Source organism: Nicotiana tabacum, chromosome 16 (genome assembly GCF_000715075.1).
Source record: "Nicotiana tabacum cultivar K326 chromosome 16, ASM71507v2, whole genome shotgun sequence".
Classification (NCBI taxonomy): Eukaryota; Viridiplantae; Streptophyta; class Magnoliopsida; order Solanales; family Solanaceae; genus Nicotiana; species Nicotiana tabacum.
In genome coordinates this window covers 78485953-78501187 of record NC_134095.1, presented here as the reverse complement: position 1 = coordinate 78501187, position 15235 = coordinate 78485953, and the positions used below count along the sequence as shown (strand labels likewise).

Sequence of the window (15235 nt, the reverse complement as noted above, 5' to 3'; positions counted from 1 at the left end):
GCTGAATGAAACGGCCTGGGCTGATAGCCTCTACCAAAAGCCTCGACCTCTCGATGAGGTCCCACTAAATCCACCAGAGTGACGAGGCCTCTTGTCAGACCCCTGACCACTCCCTTAAGCTAAAACCATCTCAACTCGCCTGGCCACATTGGCTACATCCTGGAAAGAAATCTCACTCCCTGTCTCCTTAGCCATCTCCAATCTGATAGGCTAAGCAAGTCCATCAATAAACCTCCTCACTCTCTCTCTATCTATCGATGGGAAGCATAAGAAGAGCATGGCGGGCCAAATCAATAAATATGGTCTCGTACTAAGTGACGGTCATAAAACCCTACTGAAGGCGCTCAAACTGCCTCCGATAGTCATCCCTCTGAGTGATAGGAAGATACTTCTCCAAGAATAACTACGAGAACTGGTCCCAAGTGAGAGTTGGTGACCCAGCTATTCTGTCCAAACAATAATCTCTCCACCATTGCTTGGCAGAACCTGACAGACGAAAAGCAACAAAGTTGACCCTATTCGTCTCCACTATCCCCATGTTCCGTAGAGCCTCATGGCAACTGTCCAAATAGTCATGGGGATCCTTTGAAGATGTACCGCTATAGGTAGTAGTGAAAAGCTTGGTGAACTTGTCCAACCTCCACAAAGCCTCCGAAGACATAGCTGATCCATCACTGGTCTGCGTTACAATACCCCGTGGAACTCCCCAACTGGCTGAGCTGCTGGAGTTTGAAATTGGAGAACCATCTGCTCCAAAGTGTGAGTAGCGGGAGTCTGTGTTCCTCCCCTAGCCCGAGAGACAGCTGGTGCTACAGGAAGTATACCTACCTGGGTAACACTCTCCATAAGGCCCACTAGACAGACCAAAGCATCCTGAAGTACCGGAGTAGCTATGAACCCCTCCGGAACATAAGCTAGGCCCGCTGGAACAGTCAAGGCAGGAACTTCATCATCAAACTCTACCTGAGGCTCCACTGCCGGTGCTGCTGCTCGAGCTTTGGGATGTGCCCTACCTCTGCCTCGACCTCTAGCACAGCCTCGGCCTAGTCATCTGCCCCTTGTAGGAGCTGCCACTAGTGGCTCGGGCTGCTGATCAGCTGATAAAGCGGTATGTGTTCTCGCCATCTGCGAAAGAACAGAGTAGAGAGTTTAATTAGCATTGAGAGATCAAACCACACGACAAAGATGAATAGAAGGGAAATTATTCCTAACTATGTAGCCTCTGGGGGATAAGCACAGACATCTCCGTACTGATCCCTCAGACTCTACCAAGTTTGTCCGTGAATTGTGAGACCTAGGCAACCTAGGACTCTGATACTAACTTGTCATGACCCGAATTTCCCACTGTTAGGACCGTGATGGCGTCTAACATTGCACTCGTTAGGCAAGCCAACATTACAGAATTTTTACACCTTTTTCCTTTGTTTATTTATAATTAAGGTCTAATAAACTAAATCAGCGGAAATAAAAGCGAAAGTGCATGATTTCACTAATTACTCTTATACTATTAACTAAAACAGAAGAAAATACCACCCAGAAACTGGTGTCACAACTCACAAATAATCTACGAATACTACAAGTAATGGTCTAAAAGAAAATACATCTGTCTATGAGAAAGTAAAACAGAAATGAAGTAAAGATAGGAGGGGACGCCAGGGCCTGCGGACGCCTGCAGGACTACCTTGGGTCTCCTGAATGCAGTAACAACAACCAACCTCTCAATCAACCACTAGCTTCGAAATCTGCAGAGGAAGTGCAGAGTGCAGTATCAGTACAACCGATACCATATACTGGTAAGTGCCGAGCCTAACTTCGATGAGGTAGCGACAAGGCTACAATGGGGCATAACAACATATATAACCTACAACAATTGATACTAAAATAGAAAGGAAATACATAATGAAATATAACAGTAACTTGCAAATGGAACCCAGTCTTCTACCAATACTTAGCTATAACAAATCCTTAAGGAAGTTTCAATACTACAATAATGAGACATAAATGAATACACAAACAACAATTGATGCAGCGCGCATCCTGATCCCACCATGTAGTCAATAACGGTATAAATATTCACCCTTATTACTCCTTTATGCGGCGTGCAACCCGATCCCACCAGTCCACCCTTATTACTCCTCAATATATCACCCTTATTTCTCCTGTTGCGGCATGCAACTCGATCCCACCTGTCCACCCTTATTACTCCTTGTTGTGGTGTGCAACCCGATCCCACCAGACAATCACATTCACCCTTATTCTTCCTGTTGTGGCGTGCAACCCAATACCAATATATATATCAGCACCAATCCCAAAAATAAAGACAAGTATTTTACAAGTTAACTCAAATCCTCCACAACACTTATACCCCAATCCAACACAATGGAATATCACTATAATTATGAAACTTCATCAGTTGAAACTACACAGCAAATCCGACCAAAGTGTACCATGAAATACCAATAAACCAATATAAACCAACAGTGTGGAACAATGGAACAATTAACAATACCATTGGGGAGCAATATTTAACAACAAGCAATTAGACATGGAAGCATCAATAAGCAAATAGTAAGTAAGTTAGGAGACCAATATATAGGGAAATGGGGCAAAGGAACATGCTAAACAAGTAATTTGGCGATGCATAAGTGCTCGTCACCACACATATATGCCACACACATGGTTTTCACATAGCAAGAAAGTCGGGAATCCCTAATCCCTCAAGTCAAGGTTAGACCAAACACTTACCTCAAGCCAACGGGTATTTCAAAGCCCAATCGTCTCTTTACCTCTCGATTCTACCACCAATTCACTCATATCTAGTCATAATTAACTTAATAACATCAATAAATGCTAACGAAATCAATTCTAATGCATAATTATAGGTTTTCTAATATTTTTTCCAAAAAGTCAAAATCCGACCCCGGGCCTGCTTGGTCCAAACTCGAAATTCAGATCAAAACCTGATTACCCATTCACCCGCGATCCAGATATACAATTGGTTTTGGAATTCGGCCTCAATTTGAGGTCTAAATCCCCAAATTTTGAAAGTCCTAAGTTCTACCCAAAAACACCTAATTCCACCATGAAAAACCCTAGATTTTGTGATAAAATCTTGTAAGAAGATGAAATAGATTAAAAGAAATAAGTTAGGAATCATTTACCTACGATTTGAAGAAGAAGTGGTCTTTGGAAAATCGCCTCTTGAAGTTTAGGGTTTAAAAATTTGAGAAATGAATCAAAAAATCCCGTCCAAAACTCGTTTTGAACAGTTGCAGGTATTGCATTTTCGAATACAGGTTCGCAATTGCGAACTCACAAATGCGGACATTACTTCGCAAATACGAAGCTTGGCCTGGCTTGCTGGCATCGCAAATGCGAACAAATGTTCGCAAATGCGGCCCATGTTCCAGTCGCAATTGCGACGATGAGCTTCGCATTTGCGAAGGTCCCCTTCCCAGCCTTCTGATCGCAAATGCGAAATACCTTCGCGAGCAAGCCAGAGCAAACCTGCAACATACCAGAAAATTTCCTTAAGTCCAAAATTATTCCGTAGCCTATCCAAAACTCACCCGAGCCCTCGGGGCTCCAACCCAAACATTCACACGGGTGTTAGAACATCATACAAACTTGCTCATGCGATCAAATCGCCAAAATAACACTTAGAACTATGAATTCAACACCAAAACACATGAAATTTTCAAGATAGTTTCAAACTTCCTATTTTCTCAACCAAAGGTCTGAATCACATCAAATCACTTCCATTTTTCACCAAATTTCACAGATAAGGCTTAAATATCATAACGGACCTGCATCGGGCTCCAGAACCAAAATACGGGCCCGATACTAGCAAGATCGAATCTTTTGAATTATTACATTTTCAGTTCTATCAATTTCTTCAAAAATTTATTTCTCGGGCTAGGGACCTCGGAATTCGATTCTGGGCATACGCTCAGGTCCCATATTTTACTACAGACCCTTCGGGACCGTCAGAACATGGGTCTGGATCTGTTTATCCAAAACGTTGACCGAAGTCAACATAAATTATCTTTTTAAGCCAAAAAATCATCATTTCTTAAATTTTTCACATAAGGACTTTTCAGATACACGTCCGGACTGCACATGTAAATCGAGGAGGGATAAAAGGAGGTTTTTAAGGCTTCAGAATATGAAATCAAATTCTAAAACAAAAGATGACCTTTTGGGTCATTACTAGAGTATTCTTGGGATATTTTTCACATAGTAAAGCTTATAAGATTTATAAAAAAAGAAATATGTGTGTAGAAGAAAGTGTACATGAAACTAACATTCTTTATAAGAGGCAGGAACAAGATGATGAAGAAATTGGGCTAGTAAGAAACTCAAGTGAAACCACAGTCCAACCTGAAGCTACACCACAAGAAGGAACAGGTTTGACTTGTTAGAATTAACTTGAAGCAATCGCAACAGCCTGTGGCTAGTTGCTACAAGGGTTAGAGGTAATCCTTAGGTTTACAAGAGGTTTGTAAATATTGTTGTTTTGGCTCAGAGTTCTCGTGAAGTTTTGGAAAAAAATCCTACTGGAAAGTAGGTCGGGATTTTTTTCACCTGTTGAGTTGGGTGTTTTTCAAGTAAAAATACTTGTGTTCTTCACTCGCTGCATTATTTATTCTGTAACAGTAGATTAAGGAACGCATAGAAGAACCATGTCCTTTTATAATCAGTGCACACGAAAAATTGGACACCACACAAATCATCCCCCCTCCCGTTGTGTGGTATTGAAGTATAAAATATCAATTGAACTATTAGATCGAAATAATCATAATTCACGTGAAAGCTAGTAAAGCATATCTTCAATGACGATAAATTGGACAACATAAAGAAATATCAAAAGAGACAAAAGAAATTAACGTGGTTCGGTCTATTGACCTACGTCTACAAATATAAATAAACAATCTGCTATATTAAAGAGAGTACAAAATATCGAAAAATCAAACAACCTTACAAAGTTCGCTCTTGAAGGGGTTAAAGAGGTTCACACAAATGACAAGATAACACTTGTCTCAAACCCCTTAACGACTACTAAGTGAGACATAAGTATCCTCAATTATATAAGTCTAAAATATTTTCCACTAAGAAAATAATAGTCAAATATGAAAATTTTATTATTTCCTTTTAAGAAAAAGAAAAATCAATTATGATAAGCATCCTGCAAAAAAAATTCATATATGATAAGAAATTTAAGGTAAACACCTAATATTGAATAGAAATTTTTTAACTACAATTGGGTAATTTGATTGGTAATTGGAATGGAATATGAAGAAGAAAACACAAAAGAGTAGGACGACGTACTTTTCAACAACAACAACAACAACAACGACCCAGTATAATCTCACAGGTGGGGTCTGGGGAGGGTAATATGTACGCAGACCTTACCCCTACCCCGAGGGGCAGAGAGGTTGTTTCCAGGAGACCCTCGGCTCAAGAAAATAACAAGAGACGATATATTAGTACGATCAATTGACTCATAATAAAATAACATAAACTACAAAATAACAGAAATATAAGAAATGTAGGAAATATAAAAATACTAAAAGATGAAAGGTGGAAGGTATAATAACATCCAGCCGATAAAGCTCTGCATCAGTAGCTGACCAGTAGCTTTCTAAGACTAACTCCTAACTGGCTAGTCTCACTCTAGTGCGCTGCAGAAATATTCACAACTTCCCCTAACCTACAACCTTAATGCTCGACCTCCACAATTTCTTATCAAGGGCCATGTCCTCAGTAATCCTAAGTCGCACCATGTCCTACCTAATCACCTCTCCCCAATATTTCTTAGGTCTCCTTCTACCTCTCCTTGTGCCCACCACAGCCAGTCGTTCACACCTCCTCACAGGTGCATCAGTGCTCCTCCTCTGAATGTGCCCGAACCATCTGAGTCTTGCTTCCCGCATCTTGTCCTCCATGGGGGTCACGCCCACCTTCTCTTGAATATCTTCATTCCTAATCTTATACATCCTTGTATGCCCGCATATCCACCTCAACATCCTCATCTCTGCTACTTTCATCTTCCGGATGTGTGAGTTCTTAACCGGCCACACTCGATCTGATACAACATGACAGGCCTAACCACTACTTTATAAAACCTATCTCTTAGTAACAGTGGCACTAAGAGGTACTTTTCATGGATATATTTTACTTTAAGTAGAATAGGACCATCGATAGGTCCCATTTTAAGTAGGCTGAAACATTTTATATTTTCAAAAGTTTTCTGAAAAAAATTACTATGAGAAAAATCTTGTTTCTAATAATTTTTGAAGCGGTTGGTTCAGATTGCAATCAACATGTTTTCTAATTCGTTATGTGATCTAATCCATCGAGTACACGGTACAGCTCCTCTTTGAACTGCATTTTCTCCATCACAATAATTGTGAAGTGACATCTAAACTAGTTATTGTTGGACAGTTTATTTGCAAAAAATGTATATATTGCCAAAATCACCTAACATATCGGGTCGAGTTATAATTATTCATGTTTACTTCTGCGGTAATATAATGAGATAGTTGAGCCTTATTGTTATTTGGCACACACCTTCTGTAGAGGATAAATTCTGGAATCGATCAGGGAAAGGAGCACCATGCCAGCAGCACAATAAATAAAATTGAAATAATTGAAATGAAGAACCCTAAAGATAAGGAGGGGGGGGGGGGAATTGAAGTTGCTGTAGTGGTAGTACTTACATTGAAGTTGTAACGTCGAATCCGGCATTCTACAAAGATAAAAGTACAATGTTTTGTTCAGGGAAGCTATAATGAAAAAAAAAATGGTGGGATTAAACTCAAAGAACAAAGAGGTTAAGAAAATAGTTTAAGTCATGAGTTTCAGATATGACATGTCAACCTTTTTTTTGATGGGCGGATCTATATATAAAATTTGGGTGCTCAATCCCCCATTAACCTCAACTTAGAATAGGTATAGTTCTCAGAGGCGGATGTAGTGTAATGACTACGAGTTCAATTGAACCCATAACTTTCGACGCGAAGTAAAAATTACAAAAATAATAGATATGAACCCATAACTTTAAAAATATAATGGGTTCAATGTTAAAAACATTAAAATTGAACCCATAAAATTTAAATCCTGGATCCATCTCTGATAGGTCTATAAAAAATTCATTAAAACTGATATAAAAGATCAGAAAGTACCCGGAAAGAAAAACACTATTGGTGCTTTAGTTAAGGTAGAATGATGGAGAGTTTGGTTTTGTTAGTGGGCGAGAGTTCGAAACTCAATCCTAGCAAAAGTCCTTTTTTATAACCAGCTGGTAAACTATTCTTTTTTTCTTATATTCAAGCAACTTTCTTTCTTCTTCTTTTTTCTTAAAAGAAAAATGTTTCCCTCAATTAGGTAATTTTTTTTTTAATTCTTTCAAGTACTCTTTCTTAACCCAATACTACTTTTTTATATATTTTTTCGCTGACATTTGTTTTTGTTTTTTTTTTCTATAGCAAAGCAAAAGAATAAAGGGTATAGTGAAAATCGAAACGGAGTGAGGAGAGAAGAAGACAGCTGCGGATTACCAAAGAAGAGTAGAAAGGATAAGGAGCTGCGGAGAGCGGAAACATCGCTCAAGTTGTCTCGGCTGATCTATAGCTCACGGTTACGAGCCGTAAAATTAGTAATACTTATATAATATATTAGGGTAAATTGTCCGTATTACAATCTTAAAGCGTAATTCTTCTTCAAATCCTATGTAAACGCAAAATAATTTGTATACCGCACTTTTTTTTAGAAAGGATAAGGACCTCACCTCATAAAACAAGTATACAAACACGTATACTGCTGGGAAAACAAGAAAGCAAAAAAATTGTTTCTTTTAGCCAACCTGTTTGTTTTGGCGCTATTTATACATATCTCTATGTTGCCACTTTTCCCCATAAACCACCATTCTACAGCACCGTTTTCATAATCTTTTGCTTCACAAATATCCTCTTCTTTTTTCCTTTCCTTTCTAGCTTAGCTCTTTCCAACTTTCTTAAAGAAAACTAAAAACCTCTGCCATGGCAATCATCAAAATTCTCCACACTTTATTTGGGATTTTTGGTAGGAGTTTTCATTTCCATTCACTTCTGGTCTTTCCTTTTAAATTTCGCTTTACTTTTCTTGGATTTTGACTGTGGTTCATGACGTAATTAATTGCTTATTTTTCTTGTACTTGTTTCTTGGAACAGGCAATGTTACTGGTTTGTTTCTCTTTTTGGCCCCCATGTAAGCAGCCTTCTTGAAATTTTTCTTGTCATTTTTTCTTCTTATCATTTTACTTTTTAGGTAACATTTTATTAATTTTTAAATGAAAACGTTACCTCAAAAACGTAGTCGAAATGCATTCAAGTTGTGAAAAATTATTTTACTTAACTCTCTTTTTCTTTTCTTGATGGTGAAGGATTACATTTAAGAGGGTCATTATGAATAAATCAACAGAACAATTTTCAGGCATTCCATATGTAATGACTCTGCTCAACTGCTTACTCTCTACTTGGTAATTTTCTTGAATTAAGCTATCTCAATTATGTGTTTATTTTGTTCATTTTTTTCTTTTTGGGAATTTACTTACTTTTGACCTTGTAGGCTTTACTTCCTAGTTGAAACAAACTTCCCCTGTTGAATAGTCAAAAGCAGAGTTCTAGAAGAGGTGTGGGTATTAAATTTGTAAATTAGGATAGCCTTCATTTTGTCAATGGCTAAGGTTTAATGTAAAATATCATTAGTGAATTTCTTTCATATTCTTTAGAAAAGACTTAATTAATGCAAAACTCTTTTTTTTTTAAAAGGAAAAAAAATATGGATCCAGGATTTCAAGAGGATGGGTGCACTATTGTGAAGAGGTAGATCCGGTATTTACATTTGACGGGTTTAACTTTAGTCTCTTACCTTGAACCCACTACACTTTTGAAATTATAGGTTCAAAATTATATTCTTTTTGAAATTACTAATTTTCACATGTATATTTATACTCCGTGTCGAAAACAAGACCATCCGAAGTGGTATTTGAACTGTCAATTTTAGTTGTAATTATTGCACTATAAAAGTCCTTGAGCATGGGTGCATACACATATATGTTATTATACGTGGTTTAGAGAGAGGAGCATGTGTTCACGTGAACCCATAGCCTATGACCTAGATATGCCACTGTGTTTCACCTAAAGTGTCAAAGTATATATTTATCCTAGAAATCAGCTTGTTATTGTCCTTGAGATTTTATGAAGTAACATTTTAGTCATTGTGTGGGTTTTACTCTCTAAATTTTGTATCCACAAAAGAGAAAATTGATTAACACCAATACGGAGCTCTGAAATTTCTGATAATTGTGGACAATATTGGATTGTGGATATTCTCCTTTACAACATTGTTAATTCAAATATTTTGAGGATTATGATAAAACAGGTATGGTCTGCCATTTGTGTCACCAAACAACATACTGGTATCAATAATCAATGGCACAGGTGCAGGACTTGAGGCATTCTATGTGTTAACATTCCTCATATTTGCACCCAAGAGGGAGAAGGCAAAAATCTCTGGAATTCTATTTGTTGTCCTTTCTATATTCTCAACTGTGGCTTTGGTCTCCATGTTAGCTCTCCATGCCAATAAAAGGAAGATCTTTTGTGGTTTTGCTGCTGCAATTTTCTCTATCATTATGTATGGTTCTCCCTTGTCAATTATGGTATGTAATTTTTATCTTACTCCTCAACATATAGTGTGTCACTAAATAAATACAAACGCGTAAGTCTAAGAAATTATCATATAAATAGAAAACCGTAAAGAATGTGGTGGGAATCTTAACGAGAGAATTTATGTTCGAACCTTGAATATGGTAAATCGGTACTTATCTTGAATGCAGGGTAAGGCTACACATGATAAATCACTATGGTCCGACCCTTTTCCGGACCCTTGTATGATAGAATTAATTAGTACTTATCTTTGAATGCAGGATAAGGCTACGTATGATAGACCCTTCTGGTCCGGCCCTTTCTCGGACTCCTATACGATAGAATTAATTAGTATACTTATCTTGAATAGGTTTGCTTTTTAATTGAATAGACTAGTCATGTTGTCCTAATTAATCATTCGAAACTACTTTCATGGGAGTGCTTATCTTTTTTGGTTGGTTAAATAACTTGTCATGGAGTTTGTTCTAATTGATTTTTATCCTATTTTGGCAGAGGCTAGTGATAAAGACTAAAAGCGTGGAGTACATGCCATTCTTCTTGTCTCTCTTTGTTTTTCTCTGTGGTACATCATGGTTCGTCTATGGATTGCTTGGGAAAGACCCTTTCATTGCTGTAAGTATTATATAAGTAGTCTAATTAAAAACCTCTTCTATCATTTAATTGGCTCCATTTCCAATTATTAAGTTTAAATTATTTGATTTGTCGTAAACATTGCGATAAATTGTTTAGGTACCAAACGGGGTAGGAGGTTTGCTAGGAACAGCACAGCTGATATTGTATGCCATCTACAGAGACAACAAAGGAAAAGGCAAGAAAGGTGAGGAAGATAAAACTTCAGAAATGGAATTAGGGAAGCCCCAAGAGAATAAGGATCAACTACCTAACACCCTAAATGGAGATGCAAAAGCATGATATTTGGGATTAATTCAATCAAAAAACAAAATATAATTAATTCCAAACTTTATGATGCTCATTTTAATTTTTCCTAATTGGAAGGAGTAATCCTCAGCGAATCAAGTGTACTTGTAGTAACTTTAGCCATAACTAGCTACTATTTCCCTTATTGTCGTCAAAGTTATATAAGAGTATTATCAACTACTATATTTCTTTTGTACTTTAGATTTATGTAAAAAAATTCAAGTACAGTAAAATACAACCATCACAGTACTAGTAAAGTTGAAACGCAAACATCATTAAATAAAGTGGGAATAATAAGCTTGTGGATTTTAATTATGTGGTTCCCGCAAAATAGTTGAGTAGTTAAGATGCCACATTTGTATCACAATTATTTAAGCTTGAAGGGAATAGCCTTCTAATTTTTTTTATTTTTTTTTGGTTCTTTCCACTTTAAGTCTTTAACCATGTAAAAGAAAAATGATGATTTTGTATTTTTGAAGAAAACGAAAACTTTAATGATCATAAGTTGTTAGGAGTAACTTTAATGATCAGAAATTGTAACACTATTTGCACTCGAGTAATATATTCTATCCACAACGTTATGGAAAAGTTTGAAAACGGCGGTCTTTTCAAATGGAAACTTTTAAATTTTAAAAATACAAAATGACGAGAGAAAAAAAATTACAACTGCCTTCTAGTTGCAGACCGGATTGTAACAGCAAACAGTCACCGTTTATTAAACGAATCGTCTTTGTACATGTACTTCTGACGTATATATATGCATGAAATATGTTCTATAATTATATACGTACATTTATAGAAAAAAAAATCGTATCTATCCAAAATAGCAAAAATTACTAGTGAACATTCAACTCGTGACATCGCTGCTGTATCAATAATTTAATTAAACGGAAAAAGAGTCAAATATGTCCCTGTACTATCTAAAATTGTTTAAATATATTCTTCGTTATACTATTTTGTTATATAAGACCCTACCATTATACCATAAAACAAATATACCCTTATTTTTAAGGGTGTGTCACGTGGCTGCAATAGATTAAATTGACGTGGCTGCAATAGATTAAATTGACCCATTCCTTTTGTTTTTAACCCGGTTCACTTACAAAAATACTACCCGACCCAAAGTCCAACCCCATTGCTTCTCTCTCTCCTCTTTTCCTCATCTCTTCTCCTCACCTTACTGTTATGACATTGGCCGGAATCTCCACCGGCGAACTCGCCGTAAACCATGGGAAACCTTCAGATTTGTCACCTCACACCGTCTCTCTACCTTTCTCTATACCTATATACACATTTATATACGGATCTGGAGAAATACATAAAAGAGGCCAGAGATCTGAGTTTTGGGTCTAGATTTTACTGGATCTGACCGGAAATACATTTTTCCGGCGAGTCATTTGCTCTCCTTTTTCATATTTTCCTTTTATTTTACGGATCCGGAAGGGAGATGAAATAGATAGCTGAAACTCCGACCTTGGTGTTTGATCAGAATCTTGCCGAAGAATTTTCCGGCGACGTTTGTGCACATGTTCCCTCTGACCGTGCTCCATTTCTAACGCCTTTGTAGCAGCATCTCAGCCTTTGTTGGTTACGTCATTTTATAAAACCAAAAGTTTGGGCTGTAGTGTCAAAATTAATCTAATTGGTTTTGGGATTAGATTTTTGGAAATCTGCCAGCATCTTGATATCCAAACTTATTAAATTGCCGGAGAAATTGAAATCTTTTGTTATTGCCATGGTCTCATCACAATTTTTTTATTGCTTCACTTACTTTGTATGTTTTATTTTGATGCTTCTGTATCCATTTTTTACAGGTCCAGCGAACCTCCGATAATTTATGCACAATCATTTATTTCTTGTTTTTGTCACTGAACTTTGGGTCGGGTAGTATTTTTTATAAGTGAACCGGGTAAAAAACAAAAGGAATGGGTCAATTTAATCTATTGCAGCCATGTGGCACACCCTTAAAAATAAGGGCATATTTGTTTTATAGTATAACGGTAGGGTCTTATATAACCAAATAGTATAACGAAAGATATATTTAAATTATTTTTGATAGTACAAGTACATATTTGATCCTTTTCCGTTAATTAAATGATACTGAGAAACAAGCGGGTTATATATATCCTTGTAAAGTTGTGCTTTATCTGTGGTAATTCTAAAAGTATTTCTTCGTTAGTTGGAAAACGAATCTATGCGAGTCAAATTTTTTGAGAACATATCGAGTAGGAATTGAATTTGTTTAGATATGTGTTATGGGTAAATATAGTGTTCGATTTTTTTACAAGGTACAAAATATATCGGTAAATATCTGATATAATTTTACAACATCAAAATAATGAACTCTAGCAAATTAAAAAGATCTTCTAGTTAATTAAATCGAGTCCACATATGTGTTAATTTTTCCCTTTGTTCCTTTCCAAAAAAAAAAAAAAACTAAAATCAAAATAAGTTTGAATGATGTATATATCCAAGTATCGTGATTGTGTTACGCACAAGATGCCAAATAATTTGTACAAGTTGATATTTTCTCGGAACTTTAAAAAAAAAACAATTGCTCTCTCCGATTTTCCTATAAATGGTGAAAAAGATCACATGATTTTGTGACGAAGGAAACGTTGTCAGATTCCTACCTCCAGAATGAAACAAGTAATGCCGTGATTATCTGACGTACTGGAACTGATTCAAAATATTGTGCCATACCAGAAGCATTGGAATCTGAGTTTGTAGTAGTACATTTAAAATGCAAGATGTCACACGTTTTAAACTTAGAAACTCTTTCATTTAAAAATTATAAATTTATCCTTAATAATGTACTACTATAAAAATGATATGACATATCGATTGCACCAGGATTTTAAAAATACCTTAGATGTGTTATGTGTTACTGATTTTTTTTGTTTGTTTAACTTAGGGGTATACATAGGTCGGATTGGTCCGAGTTTTATAATTATGAAACCGAATTAATTGTGTCGGGTTATTAAATTTAAAGACCAAACTAAATCAATAAAACTCGGATTTTTCAATCTCGGTTTATCTCGAATTTTCGGGTTATTCGAATTTTTTCGGGGTTTTTTTCCGGTAAAATCTTCGTAGCACAAAACATATAAGTTGTGCTCAAAATATTTCTTTAATCCTAGTAAGATACAACTGTATAAGGTATTTTCCAAGAAAAAAATGCAAAAATATGAGATGTGTCATGGCATTATCCTAAAATATTCAAGCTAAAGAAAAAATAAAAATAGATTATGCATTTTTATCTAAATCATTTCAAAACAAAAAATAGATAATGAATGCATTGTCGTTCCTAGTATTGAATTGAATGTCTTTTGTTAGCGTTAGTATTGATTTGATTTTGATTTGAACTTTTGTTAGCACTATTAAGTTTCTAATATTAATGGTTTAAAAATTTATTAGAACATTCAATAGTTCTAAATCCAACGTTGAAATAATATTTTAAAAGATAAAATAATGAAAAGGTTTAATATATATATATATACATTCAATAGTTCTCAGTCCAACGTTGAAATAATATTTTAAAAGATAAAATAATGAAAAGGTTTAATATATATATTACATCACAATAATTATATTTATATATTAAATATATCTAAAAAATTTATATATGTAATGTCGAGTTGGTTTGGTTCCAGTTTGACTTTCTTTAGTTAAAATCAAACCAAACCAATTATGATCGAGTTCTTTTTTCCAACACTAAATTAAATCAAACCAAATCATAGTCGAATTTTTTTTTCTCGATTTAACTCAAATTATTGGGTTGGGTCAGTTTATCGGTTTCCTTTGTACCCCTAGTTTAACTCTATACCGGTCTATAGAATGAAACGGGAAAGTCTATAATTTAGGCTTGAGAAAAAGAAAAACAAAAGAATTTCTTGGCATACGTAGTCATCTCGTTGCTTATACTCATCAAGGAATGAAAGGTCTAGATTTATACACGTCTTTCCCTAAAAACACAAAGAGAGATCACCATCGTAGAGATAAAAGGTAGGGCACTATTTTGGAATTGATTAATTTCCGCAAAAACACATTTTGATTCACTAACTTTACCTAAAAAAGTTTCGAATCATTGAGGATTGCAAGTGCACAACTAAAAAGCTTAACTAACATGACAAATTAGACATGTTTTTAAGCCTGTTTCTGACACCTAGCTATGCTATAGAATGCAACTCGACAATATTATTATCATAACAACTAGCAATCATGCAACTCAAGAACAAAGTTAGTAGCATCTTCAAATCACAAACGTAACAAAACTATGCTTCCTTATTCCCAAGGTAAATTATGAAGGTTACACTAGTTTGCAATAATTAATTTGTGATCGTTAGCATTTTCCCTATAATGAGAGAGAAAATAAATCCTTAAATTGTAGTGGGATTGGGATAAATGTACGAAATCCGCTACTAGAAATCCGCTAAAAATCGATTAAAATTTTCCGACCAACGTTGGTCGATCAAAAAAAGCGATCAAAAATTGTCACGACCCGGATTACCCACCTTCTGAAGTTGTGATGGCACCTATTCGTGAAAGCTAGGCAAGCCAATTATTAGGGTTCTACACATTTAACACTCAACCCAAACAGATATAAG

At 35.8% G+C, this 15235-nt stretch overlaps 1 protein-coding gene across 6 annotated transcripts; it reads left to right on the top strand.

The window, feature by feature from the left end:
- Positions 1-7329: 7329 nt before the first annotated feature.
- On the top strand, positions 7330-10829 carry LOC107825051 (bidirectional sugar transporter SWEET1). 6 transcript variants are annotated; one of them, XM_075232972.1, is made up of 8 exons: positions 7330-7386; positions 7488-7681; positions 8211-8247; positions 8423-8518; positions 8811-8864; positions 9424-9703; positions 10203-10322; positions 10440-10829. In XM_075232972.1, coding segments are annotated over exons 3-8 (735 nt in total). In that variant the 5' UTR covers positions 7330-7386; positions 7488-7681; positions 8211-8245; the 3' UTR covers positions 10623-10829. The 6 variants fall into 6 exon arrangements, with proteins under 6 accessions (XP_075089073.1, XP_016507379.1, XP_075089074.1 ...); XM_016651906.2 differs by lacking the exon at positions 7330-7386 and adding an exon at positions 8608-8671 and having other exon boundaries at positions 7568-7681; XM_075232973.1 differs by lacking the exon at positions 7330-7386 and having other exon boundaries at positions 7527-7638.
- The last annotated feature ends 4406 nt before the right edge of the window (positions 10830-15235 follow it).